The 22,210-nt window shown below is 34.9% G+C and overlaps 1 protein-coding gene across 1 annotated transcript in view; it reads left to right on the forward strand.

The window, feature by feature from the left end:
- LOC121411153 overlaps positions 1–22,210 on the forward strand; it is a 43,787-nt gene that overhangs the window by 17,109 nt on the left and 4,468 nt on the right. The window contains exons 4-5 of the mRNA XM_041603695.1: positions 9,147–9,348; positions 12,053–12,259. Coding sequence (XP_041459629.1) covers positions 9,147–9,348; positions 12,053–12,259 — 409 coding nt within the window. The remainder of the gene's footprint in view (positions 1–9,146; positions 9,349–12,052; positions 12,260–22,210) is intronic.

A 22,210-nucleotide genomic window follows, 5' to 3' on the forward strand; every position in this document is an offset into this window, starting at 1 on the left:
ATCTGAGGGAGTTGGGAGGAGACCTGGTTATATGTCCTCCAAATGCATTCTAATAAAAAAATGTTTTGGTGTAGCTATGTAGCCTTTAAATAGATGTAGACCTATAAAATACATTATGTGTTATATATGGGGGTATGTGTATAATAATTTCTTTATTTTAGGGGGGGGGAGGTATGATATTTCTCCCATCTCATGCTGTGGAAACTGGAAACCAACCACACTTTCATTTGTTGAAGACAGTAGAGATATGGATGGATTGGATGTCATGACTCTATTATTGCACTTTTTATTTTCTCTGCAGTACTGCAGACAAAGAAATATATAGCACACAAAAAAGAATGAGGTTTGATACATAAACACTGATGCCTGGTACGGAAGAAAGAATGTTATGTTAATATTCTTATGATGTAAAGTGGTTTCCTTAAAGGAGCAAAGTGGTTATTTCTCATTCTTGAGACCATCAATCGCACCAGTGTGACACGTTTGATCATTTGTTGTAGAACTCATCTTCCTATCAAACTTGTCTACTGTGTGTGTTTAGTGGTTTGGCACAGTGCCTGTAAGACACACACACATGGTAGTGAGTAGAGAGACCTTGGAATGATTCGAGTGTGAAAAAAAAATTGCAAATTCACATAAAAGTATAATTTGTCAGATGACAAAAATGAAAATTTGGAAATGTAATTATACAATAAGCATCTGGTGCCAGAATTGTTAATACAGAGTTTCAGTTTCCTATTACTCGTAAGTAGAGCCTTGAGGTGCTGAATTGATTCCTATTTTTGTTATTTTTATCCTATCTATATTATTGTCACAAGTTGATTTGGATAAAATGGGTTGAATTGATGAAAAGGTCTGGAGGTGGGTTTGGAAAGAGAATTCAAAGAAATATAAAAAGGAGATGCAGTAAGAAGGAAGGAAGCCCTGAATTTGATTACTGGTTGCACATATAATTGGAAGAATATTTCTGCTTAAATATCTACATTTGTTTATTTATTATTTATTTATATGGCACTTCAAACATATTCAAGAGTACAAAGCAATATCAATCATTACATAAAATGACATACATGTAGCAATTATACAGGTACGTGCAATATTTGATAGCAGTTTGCCCAGTGCATCAGTTGGTGGCCAGGGAAGAGGAGAGCAAACTTAATCACTGTGACCTGATGGTCCCTCCGTCCAACCAACCGATGCACTGGGAATACTGGTAAAATATAGCATGAAGAAAAATACAATGACAATGGCTGGGATTATGATACATAATAAAGGCAAAAAATAAACATTACGCCTTTATAAAAAAGAAGAAGAGAATAAAATCATAAATTAAAAATAATGTTTTATAACAAAATGTGAAATCGTGCGAGGTATGTACTGAACTTAGATAAGCAGTGTTAAGAGGATTCCCAACTGTTTTGTATTCCTCTTATTTCCCCCACAGCAAAAAAGACTCCTAATTTTGATGCACCCAACACAGGTGAAGAATATGGTATCTAGTAGAAATGACAAGATTCCTTCAGATTGCAGTATGCTCAAAATGACACTTCTGTGAGCTCTAAGTCTGTTTAAGGCCTGTTATGCAGCAATATTTTTTTAGATCTGTTTAAAAGTCTTTTTTACTAGTAATTTTTAGGTCTGTAGTACCATTGATAATCTTAGTTGTTACGAGTATAATGATGAAATAAATGTAAAAGGGAATATGAGTGACGGGTGTGAATAATGGAGGGGATATGACACAAGATCATGAGGGATGATAGAGGAGGAAGATTGGGGAAGACGGGGGGAAGGGGCATCTAAGTCCTGATTTTGCAATGTGATGCAATACAAGAAACACCAATTAGTGATGTGACATAATCAGAGAGGAATGAAGGAGAGAAATGTAAAGATGAAGTAGACTTTGTTAGGTCAGACTTGTGAGTAGGAATGAGGAGAAATCAGAAAGACTGAGGAAAAGGAGGATTTCAGTTTGAGAAGTCGTCATGGCAACATCTAGCCTCAACCGCGTGTCCCCGAACATGACTGTTGGATATTCCTTCCTCGTAAGGCCTGTGAGAATGAAACAAGTGACAGAACTTTGAAAAAAAAAATGTAAATATGCATTAATCTGGAACGATATTTCATGAGTCATAAAAAAAGTTGAGGGGGAGTACACAGGTTATTTGAAAGAACAAGTTAAGGTATTTTTTTATTCGGAAGGCTTAAAAGAAGATACCTGTAATTTTAATCAGAAGAGAAGTAGTATTATTTTGTTCCTTATCCCATTGACAGTCAGTTGCCTATAGATACATATTTATGTCTTATGGAGAACCACCTTCTGAAAACGATTGCACCCTTTTTAAGTATTGCTACATTTATTTTTGCAATTTTTAACTGAATGATATATAGCAGTATGCAGTTTCTTTCTTAGAGAATATTGCAAAATCTTTTTCATCAGGCATGGTATAGCAAGGAGCTTCAAGCTCCTTGGATATAGTAATTAGTAAGGTAATTTTTTTTTGTGATTATGTATATTATGTGAACAACATATTGTATATATCTCTTCATAGGTCAAGCCTTTTTCATAGAAAGGAAGCAATGTGCTTGAAAGATAATGGGAGTCTTGTGGAGTGTGGGAAATCAATTATTGCTGATGGTTCCTCCTCCCTGTCTGTCTCTATCTCTCTTTCTCCCTCTTTGTCTCTCTATAACAAGCCGATTATGACACTTTCACTTGGCACTTATACCATGGAGCCTAGTAGGGTCCATGGTTATATCAAGGAGGTGTGACAACGTAGTCTTATTGCTGAAACCGTATGAAGGGAGCTGGATTATGTTTCCTGTGTGAAGGCAGAATAAGCGAAAGCATTCTGAAATGCTCATCGTAACAATCATCTTAAAGATAAATTCCAGTTTTGGTAACGATCTCAAAATGACTTTTTACAGAATCTAATATAATGACTATCCAAGTGTCTGTATGAATAAAAAATATGTGCCAAAGGATTCTGGAAGAAATTGTGTAATCGCTGAGAAATAAGCAAAATAAGCGCGGATTCGGTCACTTCCGTCGGGTCTTTATTCCAGCAATAATAATACATTGTCCCACGTGTGCCTATCTGTGTTGGTGATCTTCAGTGTGAACATTTTTCAGCGTAGATTTCAAGATTTCACAAAGTTCAGTTTATGTAACTGTACCAGATCTAGAACCTCGATGATATTCTGACAATTAAGCCTGGTTTTACAGAGAGACTTTCTCATGAAATCAGTGTTTACTGCAACTTCTGGCATTTCTCTTTAATGCTCATTGTAAAATATGCTTGCATGGAGTAATGCTTTTTTTAGGTGAATATTGCAGGAGAGGTCAAGTTGGGTCAAGTGCTTTTTGAAAAGAGTATTGTGTTGTTATGTTACAATCTTAAGACCAGAGTGACAATAATTGTGTACAATAATTGATGTCATTCAAATTAGATGTGATTAGAATGGGCTTCCCCAGAAACCTGTCATTGATAAATGCTGGCAATACATTTTTTTGTGAGTTGTAGATCAGTGTATATATATGGACATGAGAAAGGAAATATAAACCCAATGCATGTACCTGACCTGATGGGAAACATCAAAACATGCCCTATTTCCATTTAAATTTTAATTTCAATATAAGGACATGAAAAGAAGAACATTGAATTACCTTATAATGTTTAACTTCCTGTCTTGCCTTGATCCAATTATTGTTCGGTGTATGACATGACAAGTATTGCAAATATGAACAGTGTCGATATCAAACAAAGTATTGATTTTTTTAAATGTGCCAGTATTCTTAAACGTTGGCAACAATTATGACTAGCCAAGAATTGAGGGGCATGCATGTACAAGTAAGGCCAACAAAAGACTTATTAACCTAAAAATGGATTGGAAAAGGGTCCAAGGTTTTCAGGGTAGATGTCACTTTATATTCATTCAAAACAAGGTTGCATTTTAATTCTGAAAGATAAGCAGTTGTCATGATATTTAGGGTGTGCCCTTGTATTGGATATTCAGAGATCGAACAGGAGGGAAATCATTTGGCTTACGACCCTAGTTCTTATATAGTTTCAAGTTCATGTTGGTCAGTTTGGGAAATATAGCTGCCATAATTTCCATTTATGAAAATAAAGGGAATGAAAGATATGCCATAAATCTTTAAAGTTACTTTGGGTAGTTTTAGTCATGATTAATCTAGTATTCATATCAATTCGTTTTTTCTTTTTCTGTTTTTAGTAGATTTTATAATTTGTATTGAAGTGAAAAATACTTTAAAAGTACATTCTGTGAAAAATATCTGTTCAAAAGTTCATAGGAAGCAAAACTAGCTGTTGCGAGACTTGATTATTATTATTTTATTTAGTTATTTTTTATGGGGGGGGGGGTGGGTGGTTTTTCTTTGATGATTATTTGTTCATAGAATAAAGTTGATTAATAATGTGTTATTGGTATTATGTTGTGCTATGATTCTTCATGGATTCATATTGCTATGAAGCACATCAAAAACAATCATATTACACCATGAAATATCCTGTCCAAACATATAAACTGTTAAAGAACAATTCATTGATTTTATTAGAAAAAAATCATGCCTTTACTTTGATATAGGAGGATTATTTTCATTAAAGTCCACAATTATTATTGACACTTTGAAAGGTAGGGAAATGCTTTACAATAAAGTATTTGCTTTCTGTTGCAAAGCACCTCCAGTCATGATCTGAATACAAATGCCAGATTACTAATAATTCAAGAAAGAGAGAAAACTCTTCAGAATTGCAGCAGCTCTGGGAAGTATCCTTAATGTATGTCCATGATTATGAATATTTTGGCTGGTGCCAAAGCCATCAATCAAACTTTTAGAGGGACTGTTCACACTGTTGACATTTGGTGGGTTTTTCTCATATGGAATTATGCATAATAGTAAAAGTGGGCCTGTATTTTGTATGTACAGAAATTCAGTGTAAAAACAATGGAATATATAGGTAGAATAATTAATGCGTTTTGTCATTCAAACAAGAGGAAAAAATAGCTTCTTTGTTTGTAAATTCAAATGCTGATATAATGTCCGGTCCATTTTAAAGGAGTTGTTAGAAGAACAAGGGATTAAACACTGATGTCCTTGTAAAAATAAGTTTCTAGTGGCAGAAAGAAATTGAACTTGTGTAAAAATAAGTTTCTAGTGGCAGAAAGAAATTGAACTTGCCTGCTCGATTAGAGGTCATTCCCACAAGACTAAGTCAAGTCTTTAAATCCCAGGTCAGCTGCATGAAGGTGTTGAGGATGGTTTGATTTATTGGGCTGTCATTGCTAATCATGACTCGTAATGGAGATACAACCTGGGAAGCACTGTACTCTGAAATGCTATTGGAATAAGAATGTTATGGATTGAATCAGTGACTATACATGTATCTGTAAATTTATAATGATTTAAAAATAAAGAATAATGATATTGATGGTGATGGTGGTGGTGATGATGATGGCTATAATAATGATTATGATGAGGACGATGATGATGATATTAAAAGCAAGAACAGCAACCTTTACGTATCCACATATATGTAGCAATTCAACAATCTTCCAATGGAACCTATATAATATGAAGTGTTATTATAAAAAGGCAAAAGGTCCCATTTTATAAGTCGCTTGTATGACTTGGCTGAGGATTGACCCCCCACCCACCTCCTCGACTTTCCATTCATATGGCAGGCACTCTTCAATTGAGCTACCTTGCCCAGTTATTAGTTTCATGCCCTTTTGTCATGCAACATTGATAAAAGTCCACCTTTTCCTGTATTGAAGAAAATTATATTAATAGAATAAAATCTAATTGGTTTATTCCTATTGTCATTGAAGAGGCTATTAAACAGAATCTTTTGAAACTAGTCTTAAAGGGATGGTCCGGGCTGAAAATATCTATATCTTGATACATAGAGTAGAATTCACTGAACAAAATGCCGAAAATTTAATCAAAATCGGATAACAAATAATAAAGTTATTGAAGTTTAAAGCCTGTGTATAGCTTTGGTAAAGGGTCAATAATGTGATTGATAATCAAATATAATCTAATATGACAGTCTTACTGAAGCGTAGAGACCGTTAGATATTTTTCCAACTGCACTTCTCTGAGAAAATTTCAAATATTCAAATATTGGATATATAGCGCCCTCTCTCGGCGATGCTTGTTTTAAATTTAAAAATGGGCATTCAAGCTCTTATCTTATAAATTTAGTGATTAGATATCCAAAAGGTACAGACAAAGAACATATCTTGAAAGTTTCGGCCCATTCCATGATTTGGAATAGGATTTAATTGAAAGACAAAAACACACAGATATTTTAATTTGATCGGGTGACCCGATCAAGTTAAATTTCCATGTAAAATCGCAAAATTTATCCTGTAAAACACATTTTCATTTTATATCCTCCACATCATTACTGTTATAGGGCATATCCATTCATATTAGCTAGCAATGAATTGGAATAGTGATAGGTGCATTTTGGTGGATTTACCAAAACTATACACAAGCTTTAAAGTGTACCAATATTTTGTGAAAACATTCGTCATGAATATTCATTAGGTGGGCTGATGATGTCACATCTCCACTTTCCGTTTTCTTATGTTATTACATAAAATCATATGTTTTTTATTATTTCATACTTGTGTGAAGAACATGTCTCCCTTCTAATGAAATAAGTTGCAGCAATCAATACCTGATGCACTAAATCAGATGTCAATCCAATTTTTCTAGTTCTTGGAGGAAAAAAAATGAATAAACTTATTTTCAGATAATAAAATACAAAAGAACAAGTGGAGATGTGACATCATTAGCCCAACTAATGAATATTCATGATGACTATTTTCACAAAATATTGCTAAACTTTAAAATTCAATAACTTTGTTATTTGTGAGCCGATTTTGATGAAATTTTTGGTAGTTTGCTCAGTGAATTCTACTCGATGTATTAAGATATAAATATTTTCAGCCTGGACCATCCCTTTAATTGACTGATGTAGACATTAATTTTTCTTTTAGTAAGAGCCACCACTCCTCAGTTTTTTTGAATAAGGAAATTTTTTATGGTTGAACAGGGAATAATTTTCCTGGTATCACATTGCAATTTTCTCCACATTTTTGAAAGTATGCTATGCATGAAATCTGTTGTATAGCATATTTTTACATAGGACTGTACATTACTTAGTTGAGAGCTTTTCTCTTAAGACCACAAATGCTGTTCAAATTTGGAAAGCAAAATTATTCCATGTTGAATATTTTAGCTGATATTATGAAGAGGCCACCAAAATAACAGCAAATGAGATCAATATATAAATTTGAACACCCATTATGTTGATACCCAAAACCACATCAATCCATTGTAATACAAGCAGATATTCACATATTTCTTCCATATCAGTCATTCATTTCATATCCAGTACCAACAATTTAATGCTATTCTTACATGTGTTGCAAGAAATGAAATTAAACAAAATTAAGGAACTTAGTCTTTCAGAGACAAATTGCATGGCTCTGTTAGCTCATATGATCTCAATATTCCGTAATATTCAGTATAATAGCAGGTCAATGTAAACATGGTAAACTTTATAAGAAAGTCAATGATGGGATCTGTTATTGAATTGCTGTCAAGAAAGCATTTTAATCAAACCGTACAAAGGGTTTGTAACCATGGGGATATATGTCACTTATCATTGACAAAATAACATTGTATAATATATAGACACCCATTTGTATAATATATTTATAAAAAATGACCCAGCTTCTTTTTACACCTTTCAAAATTTAATTGAAAACGGGAGAAAACTTTTCCTCTGCAGTACATCATGAATATTATGGACAAATGATAAATGAGACAAGTGCTAGTTAAGCTCAATGAATATATTGGCTTCACCAATGTTTAATCAATTGAATCTGGTATTATCAAACCTTTGTTCATAATATTACTATGAATCTTGCAGACTAATATAGTTTTGATAAATGCAATTCCTTTTCTCTTTATTCTCGCTCTCTACCTTCTCCTACTCCACATCTTATTCAAAATTATACTCTTGGATCATTTGATCTGATTGAATCTAAAATGACCTTGAAACACAATATTTTAATGCAGTATCTATACCCTTATAGCAGGCTCTGAGTTGATATTCAATACCGCTCAATTATTAATTTAAAACTCTACAATGATTGTGCCCTGATATCTCGATGGCATGGAAACCATTTTGATTAAGAATTTCATTGTGAACAAAACCAATATAATGAACAGAAAGAAATCAAGATACGTGTGTTGCAGTAGACAATTGATATGACTTTGTTACTTCTACAAAGCTTGAACTCGTTATATGACACGAAATTGCTGTTTTGATTTTGACTTTGAGTATAAACACAAGGCTAATATAAGCCATTATTGTGAGAGGTCTGGATTTGAGTTAATAATTGTATAATGGATATGAAATTTCTGAGTTAAGTGTAATTCATTTGTCTTTATAAACTGCACTTTTCTAACAATCACTTTTGATCATCATATTTCTTGTTTAAAAAATTTCATTTACATTTAATCTGAGACCATAATTAACTCCTTGTGAATAAGTATTTGAAAATCTCTTTTTTTAATTCGGAAAATTTTCCACGCATGGAAGATAGTTCAGTCAGCGAAATTTGTCATGACTCTCCCCCCAGACATGGAATTCAAACAATTACCATAAGCTTATGAGCAATTTGATAAGAAATGCAGTTAATACATGTAGGCCTGCATTCCCCTGTATCTTGTGTATCGAGGAGGAGTTTCAATGATTTTTCTTAATTTTTTACCAAATAACACTTTCCACTTACTGAATGCTGCATACATGTAATATAATCCCTGTAAATGTATCTGTGAATGTATCTATAGTATAGGCAGATTTGTATTTAGGGATCACCTCCATTTCATACTGGTATAGGAATGAAAGAAATCGGATGTGGTGTACAATCGAACAAATAAAATTCAAATTTTACCACAGCACTGAAGGCTTATCATTATCTGTGTGAAAAATACAGCTGTTATATATGATCTATGAACTTATCTACTACCATAATAAGAATAAACTTTATAATCGACTGAAATGTGAGATTTAATTTTGAAAACTTTGGTGTGTTTTTTTCAGATCAGAGCCTCAAACCTTGATGTGATTGGTTTCCAAGAGGTGAGGGCAGATCAAGACCCGAGCTTCCCCAGTCGGCGACGTCAAACCCAGGTCGATGAACTCCAGGAGCTCTTGCTGCCCGAATACAAGTGGTCTACATTCCAGCTTGGTCATGACATGCATTCACCAAGAGATGGCGCTGCTAAGGAATGGCAGCATGAAGGTATATGATTCTGGTAGAGCTATGTGTCAATGCTTTCAAGTTGAAACTAGCTTGTTTTATACTGGATCGTGTAGGCTTTGTTTATGTGATATCGTCAAAAATCCATGCTTAAAAGATGATGATACTATAATATTTATGATTTCATACCAAAACACAAGGTATAAACATAATTGGAGTGTAAGGGTGAGCAGAAAGGAGGAGATTCAATGTATTCAGTGCCACAAATCTTTATCAAATATTCTCCAAGGCCAGTTACATCTAATACAACTTGATTTTCATCCAAAAGCATGAATTAATTTGGTATATTTATTTGGTATTATGACTTTAAGAAACTCTTTCTCCAATGGGACCCTGGGTGATAATCAAAATCAGAAGAGATCATCAGAGTCATCTTTTTTTTGTGAATTTGCATCTTTAGTGCCTTACTCAAATTCAATCAAAATTCATTCAACTCTAATCATGAAAACATGTTACAAAATTTATACAAGTATTACAGAAGGAGAGAGATATATGAGACTTAAAATGACAAAACACAATTGAGACGTAAGGGTAAGCAGAAAGGAGGAGATTCCTTATACAGTGCGTATCAAAAAAAGTTTACACTTTGAAAAAGCTCTGGGAATTAAAAAATATACAACATGTGGGTCATTTTTTCACATATAATCTTTGGTTTGGGTCTCATCTATCTAATGAAAGTAAAAGTTTTGACAGAATGTTACACTTGAGTGAGCACTGTCTTTTTTTGTAAAGCTTGCAGAAATCTGTTTGCGCAGAAATGCTCGTTTTCACGCAGTGTCAAGGGGAAAGGGCGAAATCAAACTTACCCTGTGACACATTTTTCCTACATTTCCCTTGCACATTTAGTCAATTCAGATAAAACAGACACATTCAAGCATTTTAAAACAAATTTGCCACCCAAATTGAAATTTCAACACTTAGTAAGCACAACTTTTACCCTTTTTGTGCCAGCTGGATCTGAGGACATAACTGAATCTAAACAAAAGTTTACATCAGACATCTCCAGCACTTTTTCACTAAGTTTTTGTTATTTAAAGTGGGTTGACATTTAATTTTTCATTTAATACTTGTTTCTCCACACTTTTCCCAAGCTTGACAATGATTAACAAAATGAAAATCAAGCCTAATTCATTTTATGTAAATCACAGCTCAGTGTAAATCAAATATCGTCTTGATGGCCTTGGTGTGTGGGGGAGTGGGGCGGGGCGCAATGCACTCTTCGAAGTTAAAAAAGGTCAAAGATATCTTAAAATCAATTTTACTTGCTAAATTCTACGTGTTCTTCATGAAAAAGGTTTACTTTTATTCGCATAGCTATTTTAAAGTTCTGCGCAAATCATTTTTCACTAACTTTTCAAAAGTAAGTGGTGCTCACTCAAGCGGAAATATTTTTCGATAGTTATATCGTCATTTGCTTAAATGGATCTGTACCAATGTTAAAATGTGGAAAAATCTTCAGGATATTACAAATATATAATTTTACAGGGTTTTTTCAAAGTGTAAACTTTTTTTGATACGCACTGTATAATCGCTGCCCCAACAAAATTATAAAAATTACAAGTTTAATATAAATACACATCCAAAACAAAGAGAATAATTTTCATTTAAGACAATATACAAATTATAAACAGAATAAACACAATGCCTAGACCATTTACAATTTCAATTAATGTACATGTACTTGTTCAATAGGGAATATTTGTATTTGTATGGAAAAAACTTAGAGAGATTCGCTTGCCTTAATCAGGGGCTATATGTTGCTATATTTGTGGTCCTGTAAGAAACAATGAATTTCTCATGCAATGTAGTTCTTATGTTGGGGTACTGATTATACTAGAATTCCTCGCGTTGTAACTATGAACATCCATGTTAAGAATAAACCAACTTGATTAAAAGGCCAGAAGTTATCCATTAAACATAGAATCGTAAAAAACAATATGAAAGTTTCCAAGGTTGATTACATTTAATATTTTAATATCGTGCAATTCAGTTGCATGTTACCAACATGCCTTCAATTCTTGGAGTAACTGTAATGTCAACTACAGATGGCAGCATTTAATTAAATGGGGAGATTCTTATTTAGGAGCTTAGTCGGGAATGCTACTCTGCCCAGCAAACCTTTAACAACTTATAAGGTTGTCATGTATAATCAGTAATACTGAAACATACACAAAAAATATTCCATTATGTCAGATAGAAATTTAACAAATTTCTCCACCAGTCAGGGGCAGACTTAGGATTTTATCATGGGGGGGGGGGGGGCATTGGGCTCAGAAAATTGATGTATTCTTCACAGGATGATGACCAAGGACTAAACTTTGTCAAAAATGAAATTGACAATGAAAAAAATGAAGACCATTGCTTCAAAAGAGGGGGCACTACTACTCATTAATTATGTACAAATTTGACCACTTTGAGCACTTTCATTAGATTTATGCAACAATCCAGAAAGCATTAATGTTAGTGCACCATTGGCTGTTTGTTACAAACTCATACATGAAGCCCCCAGCATTTTATTTTAAATAAAATTTTAAAGGAAACCCATAATCAAAGTATTCCATATTTTCACATGGAGATTAATCTCATTTTGGCTCTATACTATGTACCTCTTGTCCAATACTATTCATATTCTTCTATGAGTTGATATATTTAATCATTTTTTTGGTTTAAATTAATACTAGTACAGGTCTAGCCCTCCTGAGCAGGCACCCAATCCTCAAGTCTCAGAAGCAGGACCTGTCCCACCACTCAAGGACAGACAAGGTCAAAAGAAAGGTCCTTCATGTCACCTTGATGGTCAGTGGGTATGAGGTTGTCATCTCTGTGGTCCACTTTTCTTATGACAAATGGCAACAGTGCAACAATGTGGCTGAGGTCATGGAATATATCAGAGGTAAGTGGTACATTTGTGAAAACAGGGTTGTTATTTGATAACATGGTTAATCTCTCTGTGGCAGCAATGCAACTATGTGGCCAAGATCATGGAAAATATCTGAAGTACACCAATAGCAATGGTTTATTTGTGGAAACATTGTGATATTTGGAGGGTTGGTATTTGATGACATGGTCATTTCTGAAGCAAACATTTCTTATTGCAGGTGGCAGCAATGCAACAGTGTGGCCGAGATCATGTAAAATACCCAAAGCAAGTGGTTTATACATGATATTTGATAATGTGATATTTTGATGTTTGTTTGGTATGAATTTATCAATTCCTTGACAATCTATAGAGGTCTGCGATGCACCTTCTACCACATTTGCCAACAGTACAACTACTGGTAGGTGGCTTTAGATCATGGAATTTATCAAGATAATTTACATACATGTGAATCCCCTGTGATGATTATTTTGATGTCTGGTACATGTGAGGGTGTGGATTCTGCGGTCCTTATGTCAAGTGGCAGCAGTGCAATAATGTAGCAAAGTTCATGGAATATATCCTCAGTAAGTGGTTTTTGTGAAACCGCTGTGATATCTTGATGTTTGGTAGGAATGAAGTGACAACAGTAATGTGGCAGAGATCTTGGAATGTATCCAAGGTTAGAGGATTCTTTTTTAAAACCTTGTTATGAGGCATCGTCTCTGTGGTTCACTTGCTTACCATAATATCTTATAAAGACTTTAAAGCTGCATTTGGTGTTACCCTATAAGTATTTGTAAATGAGATCTACATTTCTTCTTCTCCATTGAAAAAAAAACCTTGTAGGGGAAGGCGGGGTAAGTTGAGCCTTTTTTGTTTTTTTCATGTTAGAACTTATATGATCCATAATCTTGTAGAAATCAGTACCTTGCCTTAAAAATTAATTCTGGGGAAACATTTTTTTACTTGTATATAACATTTTACCCCCACACTGAAAGTCACCGACTCACACCTTAAAAAGAAAAGTCAAATGGCTCAACTTGCCCCACCCATGGGGTAAGTTGAGCCACCTTCTGTGGTAAGTTAAGCCACAAAACTTATGTACAAAAGGTATCGGACAAGAACCAGCATGACAATTTTTATTCAAAGTCTTTTCACTTTTGAATTCTCTGTAAATGATAACATCCTATAAAAGTAAAACCATTGTCTTGTGAATTTGGTCGTTTTTGTCTGCATATCAATGGCTTTTCAAGTTTCTTTTTTTTAAAATATAAATGTGTATACATTACCATATGAATTACCATGGCTCAACTTGCCCGTGTTGGCTGGCTCAACCTACCCCAGTCCAAACTTAATGTGATATTTCACATCAACACATTTCTCATGCATCCATCATGTAAAAGACTATGACAAGAATGAGGATCCAAAACTGGACTAACAATTTTGTTCTTATGCTTTTATTATCTTTATAGATGCATGTAGAGCAAAATTTCACACAATTTCTCACTTTTTTACTGAAATTGGTATTTTTCCCCTTTGAATTTTTTTTTGTGTCAATGTTGAAAACAATGTGGTGGGGTTAGGGGTTATGCAATGGGTCATCAACATATGGCATTACCACAATTTGTGACTCATTCATTATCAGCCTGGGGGTGGTGGCTCAACTTATCTTGCCTTCACCTACTGGTGCTTGTAGGTTCCCTGATATGATTTATAATGGACTGTGTTTTGTGTCTTTGTGCTTGCTGAAATACATTATATGAAATGGAATGTCTCCCTCTATGGGCAAAAGGGAACAAACATTTTCTGGTGAATAAAGCCTGTTTGTAGTTAACCAAAGTAATCAATGTCATAAACTCTTCTCAAATGAAGTCATGCCATGGTTGTTATGTGAGGGTCTATATGTGTGGGTGCGTGGATAAATAATAAGTGAATACAGTATATTAAAAGAGAATTTCGATTTATTTCTAAAATTGTTATTATCAATAAAGTCGAAGTCATAAACAAGTTTACAGTTTTATTTGTGTTATGTACTGTAGATAACAGTGAAATGCACATTTTTAGGTGAGATAATTCAGTATTGGGTACTTTGTCAAAATGGTTTGATTTTCTACTCTAATGGCAAGATATGTATATATTACTGTACGTTATTATTGACTCATATGCAGATGTCAGGTTTGAATATCTGATTTGATCATTTAACAAAGATTCATACATATACCATTTATTGGCCTCATATTCAGCAAGGTTCTCTTTGCTTCTATCACCCAGATCTCTTGTATCTTTGTCACTCTTCTGGCCATATCAATTGAACTAATAGTTCCATGATGTAGTGGTTCTGACTCTCGCATTGTAATCAGAGGGTCATGTATTTGAATCCCACCTTAGCCTAGTTTCCTTTGGCAAGGCGTTTAATCCACACTTTGCCACTCTCCACTCATGTGCTAAATGGGTACCTGGTAGGATGTGAAAGTCATTTTAGTTTGACCAGTAGTGTGTGCACCCCAATGGGGACTGGCTGGAATACTCCACAGGGAGTAGATGATGTGCATTCATTGTGCGTGGTAATGACTGATAACCAGGGTGATAATAAATGTTAGCACTTAGATACGTACAATGTATGTCTTAGGAACATTGTTTCTCAACTTGGCAAGATACGTTTTCTTGCCACATTGAGGTACCGTACAACTTTTCAAAAGTCGACTTGGCAAGAAAACATATCTTGCAATGCTGACTTCCATTTTTTCATACATCCATTTGGCGAGATAACGCCATCTCATCAAGTGAATGGCACTTTAAAGCTTCTGACCTTCCGTAGGTCAACTAAATTCAACTAAAATCCATTATGATGAGTGACCAGAAGGTTACAGACCTTTCCTCGTGTTCACCCTCAAGAAGTCAGAAGTGGTCAGATAAAGAAAAATATATTACTCCCTGTCATCATTAGAAGGATTAATAGCAAATCCTTGTAGATCATGGTGCCTTAGTGGTCCATTAGAAAGGCAAAGTTGGGGGATGAGAAAAGCAAAGTCTGTTATATCACTTCCATTCATTTCCCATTGATGTCTTACATCTTGTGCATCATACTTCTATTTCTGACATCTTAACCACTCTGTAATTTATGGTCCTCATTAATGGCAGACTGTTGGAAAGTTGCTTCTAAATGTCAAGTACTCATAGGGCTTTAAAAAGCCAGAAATACCGGGGTTGAATTCGTCAAGCTTTTCTTGTAGATTCAAGCGGACTGGCTCAGCATTTATCCCCCTTTGTCTAAATATATTCTTGCGGAATTACTCTGATATATGGTGAGGAATTATCACTTGTGATATGACAGTCAGAACTCATCATGTCTAATGCTTGACAAAGTCCATATGGTCTGTGATGGAAAGCGACCATTTATTTTTTCTTTATTTTGTGGGGTTTGCAATGGAAAACACTTCCGCAATTTGCACCATTTCTTAGAAAGTTCATTTGATAAGAGCGTGTGTGAATTATCAGTAGAAATAACTCAAAATATCAAGTTTACCCCAGCATGATTTTGAATATAAAGAGAAAAGGAAAACGAGCATTTTCTGCAGAAAATCAAACATATAGTCAGAATATTATGGCATCATCAAATTTTGTTCATTACACAATTATATTTTTTGTAGGCCCTAATGTTTTTTCAAGTTTTGTAGATTCGATACTAAACATGCTTTTGATTGAATCATGAATAACAGTGAAACAATTTCTTAACATGGAGTCAAATAACATGGCAGAAGAAAAAAAGGTATGTCATATTTCATATCATTTTAAATACAAAGGAAGTAGCGAATGTGTGATCTTGTTGGTTCTATCATTTGCACACCATCCATGTTGTACCAAATTACTAATTGATTGAATTTGATTTTGATGATGCTTTGTGGATTTGTCTCTCTTCAATATTGTTATGATTAAATTTGCCTTCGGGATTTGCAATTGATTAATGTCTGATTCTTGCATCGACAAATATAGATTGATTTGCTTTAATCGAGATTGATCTGTCACTTGTAAATTTGCAACTGAAATTTGCTAATATTCTCTTGTAACACTCCCTTAGACAATTAACAAACATACTTTACAATGGCCAATGGTTGGAATAAAGTTATATGCTTTCAATTCTTACATTTTAAGCATGCATTTATGATGTTTGCATTTGGTATTCTTCAGAATATAGAGTGTTACTGTTACTAAGTAACTGATTTCAAAATTTAAGACTAACTAAAAATTTCAACATTCCAGGCTTTTCTCATTTCTCACTTTTTTATGAGTTAACTTTCTGCTTGACCTTGAGGGAAGCTTGCAAAATATTCTTCTTATTGTATATTCACGTTTTTTTGCAGGGCTCGAAGACATGGTTTCGTTGAATCCTTGCTCATGCATCTATTAAATAGGAAAGATGAATTCACCCATATGGGGCTTCATTCCAAGAATTCTTGTAATTCCACATTGCTTGGATATTAAGTTGAAATCCAATGTGAGATTTATAACAGTGGATTGAGGTAGATTTATGTGTACGGTCATTTTATACAAACTTTTGGAATTAAGAAGAGAGTCCATGTAATTAAATATTTTCTCAAATTCATGTTTTTTTTTAAATTATCAAAGTTAATAGAATGAGGTTACTTCACACAACAACTTGAGATGGAATCAAGGCACAAATTAAAATAAGCCTTAGCCCCACAATGATTTCAGATGTATCAATTCTTACTTGCTCAGATTCTGTCATAAAGCTGTTCATGAATATTCAAGTGATTTTATATCCACAACATCAACAACAAAAATAGGAATATCAAGTGCCAGAATGTAGGAAACAATTTTTTTTCTCTGATGTTTGAAAAGTATTTTTATTTCTTAATTTCTAAATAAAATGGTACAACACAGAAAATGTGATTATATAACAAACATTCATCTTCTAAAGGCCTACTGTATGCTAACTTAACCCAATGTGATTGTTATAAAACAACAATTTCTAGATTGCTTTATTCTGGGTTTTTTTCAGGAACTAATACATCAATATCTCAACAGCTTAAGTTGAAAACACTTATAAATTCAGAATAAGTAAAGTGGATTCTGAATTCACTTCCATTTATTCAAATCAAGTATTTGACTCCATATGATTCTATTTCTATAAAGCATAGAATATATTCCTAAATATTGCTAATGTCAATTTTAAGCTAGGTAGATGCTATAATCTTGTCTGTAAGAAAACAGATTATTGCATCCCGTAGGCCATAGATCTACCAGTATATGTCAGTTATTTTCTTGCAGCCTTGTAAATATACAAAGCATGTAGTATTGCTTGTGAATATCCTGTATGGTGGAGCAGTAATCCTAATGATGTCAATATATTGTTTTGTTTTACTTTAGATATCCTCTTAATTGTGGAAAAATGCTTCTGCTTTGATGTTCCTTGAGCACTCCTTTCTTACATGCCTTATCTGACTCATTTAATGTTTTGTAATGGCATCATCATTGATCGCTATTCGTGGTTGGAGTATTAAACAAATTTAAGTAAATATTTGCATCGTTTATTCTCCTCCTCTGTCATATTTCAGCTGTCTGTTATTCTAATGTCTCATGAATCAACTCAAGACAGCGAAAGCCTTGATTTCGTCCTATACAAAAATCAATCCCAGTTACAAATGTGCAAATTCTTGATATTTCCTTGTGTTCTAAACCTTGATCATTTCTTGTTTTGTTCAAAATTTATGTTTGAGTGGAAAAACATTCTCCAGATTCTTTGTCGATAGTGAACAAGACATTCACAATTGCTACTGCATAAATCTAGTTCGTAAACAATATGTGCCTGGCAGAAGAAGAAGGGGAGGAGGAGGGCGGGGTTGGATGAGAAGAGGAGGGGTCGGATGCAAGTGAAAGGAGATGAGGGGTGGGGTGGAAAGAAAAGAGGAGGAGGAGGATGGGGGTGGAAAGAGAAGAGGAGGGGTCGAGTGCCAGTGAAAGGAGAAGAAGATGAGGGGTGGGGTGGAAAGAGAAGAGGAGGAGGAGGATGGGGGTGGAAAGAGAAGAGGAGGGGGAGGATGGGGGTGGAAAGAGAAGAGGAGGGGTGGGGTGCCAGTGAAAGAAGATGAGGGGTGGGGTGCAAGTGAAAGGAGAAGAAGATGACGGGTGGGTGGAAAGAGAAGAGGAGGGGTCGGGTGCCAGTGAAAGGAGAAGAAGATGAGGGGTGGGATGGAAAGAGAAGAGGAGGAGGAGGATGGGGTGGAAAGAGAAGAGGAGGGGTCGGGTGCCAGTGAAAGGAGAAGATGAGGGATGAGGTCAAAAGAGAAGAGGAGGAGGAGGGGGTGAAGGATACATGTATGAAGGAGTTGAAGTTTTAAAAATGGAATCAACTTCTTAAATGAATTCTTTCATATCTTCTGAATATAGCAATGTATCACCAACTTAGACTATCATAATTACAGCGTGGGAGTACCGATAATATGTTTTGGCTGAAAAGAGGATTTGTACTGGTGTCCCATCTATCTATCATATGAGGTGTGAAATCAGCATACAAATTATTCTCAAACTCAAAGAAGATTACAATTGCTTTGCTCATCGCTGGTCCCACACAGGCTGTTTACAGTCTTGATGCTTATATGCCAAAGTTAGTACTGATGTAATGGCTTTAATTTTAGAGTAGAAAAGAGGTTGTTGTATGTCTAATTGGTTTGATGATGTGATGGTGTTACTACAAAAGAAAAGAGACAATGATATGATGATTATCATCTAATGAATTGTAGATTGATGTTGCTTTAAATGTAATATTTTTTTTTCAGATTTTTGCACCTTTTCTTTTAAAATAAGAATATATCATAGACTTAATGTATCAGTAAACTTTCTTTGATTTGAGATCATATGGAAAAGTCTCGTTAAGAAAGGAGTAAACATCCATTTGCATAAACTGCATGAATCACGTGATGTTTATAGTATACATTTAGATTAGAAAGTTAGTGTATTATGAAATGCTGTTAAAACAAGAAGCTAAATCACATACTCTGCACACTAATTTACTTGCCCCACCTACTCGCGATCATGTAATTAGAATGAGATACTTGCTATCACTTTCAATTTGACTAAATTGACCATCTCATTTACAGAACCTCCCATTGCATGTGTTCCCTCGCAGCGAAATCCATGTTCCCGCTGGGAAAGCGATGGTAATCCTAGATGCAACACTGGAATTTCTTTTTCACCTCTTCTAGACCTATATTGTGACAAGCCTTCACAACCAATCACGGTCGTGATTGGCTGGGGAATGAAAGTATAGCATGTGTAGACGGCTATGGCTGGCGACGTTTTGCTGAGCTTTCATTTCCATGTTTGTTACTTAAGAGCTACACTACCCTAGTGTGTGATATTCAACCTGATTATTTCCTTAGGCCATCTTATGGTGGTCTGTCGGTATATCATATCGGTGGTGATAGGTTAAATGAGTCATCAAAACGGTTTGTATCCAGATAGCATTTGCAGGATACAATTTTTTTTTGTAAATTAGACCTGAAATTGAATTGAATTGAGTTGTCTATAAGATTGTGATTTATGCTATACAGGATACCGTTGCATAAAGCTGTTTGTAACTTTGTGCACAACTGGCGCTAATTGAGATTCTCTATAAATTGTATTGCCATTGGCTTAAGTTGAAATTTGATTCTTTTAGGTAAAAAAATGGTTGTACATGTAGTTATTAGTAAGCATGTGGGTGCAAAGTTTGAAATTTGAATTTGTTATGTGAAAACGGAAAGTTTTTTCCGTTTTATTTTATTGCACAAGAATGAATCACCAGTCATCCATGATGTCATGCGTAACATACTAAAAGCTATATGAAATGCCCCCAGTTCCTTTAAGCAGTAACCAACCGATTGTCTGTATTGTACCATTTATACCAAAAAAGCCATCTTCAGGGGAAAAAAAGTTAGGTTTAAAGGTTTGGGTAACTATATCAAAATGAGTTCGTACAGAATCCAATGAAATGACCACCAAAGTGTCTGTTTAAATAAAACGCATGTGCCAAAGGATTCTGGAAGAAATTGTGTAATTCCTGAGAAATCAGCAAATAAGCACAGGATTCGGGGAGAGCGTCGGGCCTGACGCTCTTAGCAATAATTATACATTGTCCCACGTGGGATCTTCGGTGTGAACATTTTTCAGCGTAGATTTTAAGATTTCACAAAGTTCAGTTAATGTAACTGTACTGGATCTAGATCCTCGATGATATACTGACAATTAAGCCTTGTTTTACAGACTTTCTCATGAAATCATTGTTTACTGCAACTACTGGAATTTCTCTTTAATATGATGTGGATATTTAAGATAAAAAAAACATAGCTTTTCAAAACAAGTTTTGAGGTTGATAAAATACTACAGTTGTTATACAAAGCTAAGTTCTATCTTCCTAAGATATGAAGTCACTATTTATTTTATAAAGTGCTGTGCTATGGGCCTCATCATTGGTTGATGAGAGGGATTAAAGAGGGATTTAATTTTGAATCAATTTCAAACAAGCCATCAAACTGCCAAATCAAACTGGCTTGAGAGTACATGAAATAAAAAAGAAAGAAAGCTCATAGGGGTTGTATAGAAGAAATGCTGGCATCCCAGGGCACTTTCCAGTCTATGAAGACGACGCCAGAAATCTTTCATTCGACTCTTGATCCAGGTGAATAGCATATTGAAGGACGCTGGGTAATAGCCAGATGCGTATTAAATAAGTACGCAGGGATAAGGTAGGGAATTCAGTTGTTGGAAAGGTCAGGAGAAGTTCATCACCTTTCCCCAAAAGTGGTATCCATATTTTATTGATGACAAATGGTGAGGAGAAATAAACGAGAAAGGAATATCAGGAAGCTGGGAGTGGCAGAAACCATAAGGACCTTAGCGTTCATCTTCTGTTGGCATTGGTAATGCCCTTTTTGCACCGAAGCAAGAAATTTCTACTTGAACATTAATGTCAATCCATATAGCAGCTGGCTTTTACGCCTCAATGATATCAATGAAGTAAAAGCAAGCTTTAGTTCAAGGTTACATCTGCCAAATCTCTCTGGAAACGGCACTGGGAAATCAAAATTCTAGGCAATGCATTCACACTGCTCTAGGATTTGGTTTTGTTCCTGGTTTAGTCAGACATGCTGCCTGCTTTTCACCATCGATTTGCAGAGCCTGCCTTAATTTGAGAGTGCGAACAAAGTTGATTATGAAGATAACAATGATATGCCTCTTATTCAGACACAAGCCCTAGAAGTGATGGATATAACGAATAAGAAACTGATATAAAGCAATGTTAAGAAGGTACTGTAAATTGTCAGTGTGGATACACCCAATATGCGGATACCAAATGGCTTGATACCTATATCAAATTTGCCATTTTTTTACCAGTGTAAATTGTTTATCCATATCTGATGTGCTTTCAAATTGATCTTCCAGACATGCAGAAATATCGGAATAGGAGCCTTGAAGATTTATTTCATTTCTTCTAAGAAATAACCTTAATAGAACAGTGTGGGTTGTGTACTTTACTGTGTGTCTAGTGTTGTAATGACAAGGTGATAATGATGACATTGCTGGTGATGAAGATGATGATGATGATGAGGGGGAGAGGAGGATGATATAAGATGATGTTACTGGTGGTCAGTAGCATATGCAAAATTTTTGAGATGGGGGGGGTTTCAAAATGAATGAAATTTTAACAACCCCCAAAAACGTCTTCACCACAAATTTTATGTTGTTTCGCACCTAATAAAAAAATTGGACAAGCCCCCCCCCCAAAAAAGGTGTCTTTACAACAAATTTTGTCATTTCGTACCCAACACAAATTTGACAAGCAAAAAAAAAAGGTCTTCAACATCTTGGTGGTGGGGGGGGTTTGATCTCCAAAAGTTAAAGGGGGTTTTGAACACCTGCCTGTAACCCCCCCCTTCCCCCTGCATACGTCTCTGGTGCTGGTTTTGATGATGATGTAAATGGCGT

The sequence above is a fragment of the Lytechinus variegatus genome, chromosome 3, assembly GCF_018143015.1.
Source record: "Lytechinus variegatus isolate NC3 chromosome 3, Lvar_3.0, whole genome shotgun sequence".
Classification (NCBI taxonomy): Eukaryota; Metazoa; Echinodermata; class Echinoidea; order Temnopleuroida; family Toxopneustidae; genus Lytechinus; species Lytechinus variegatus.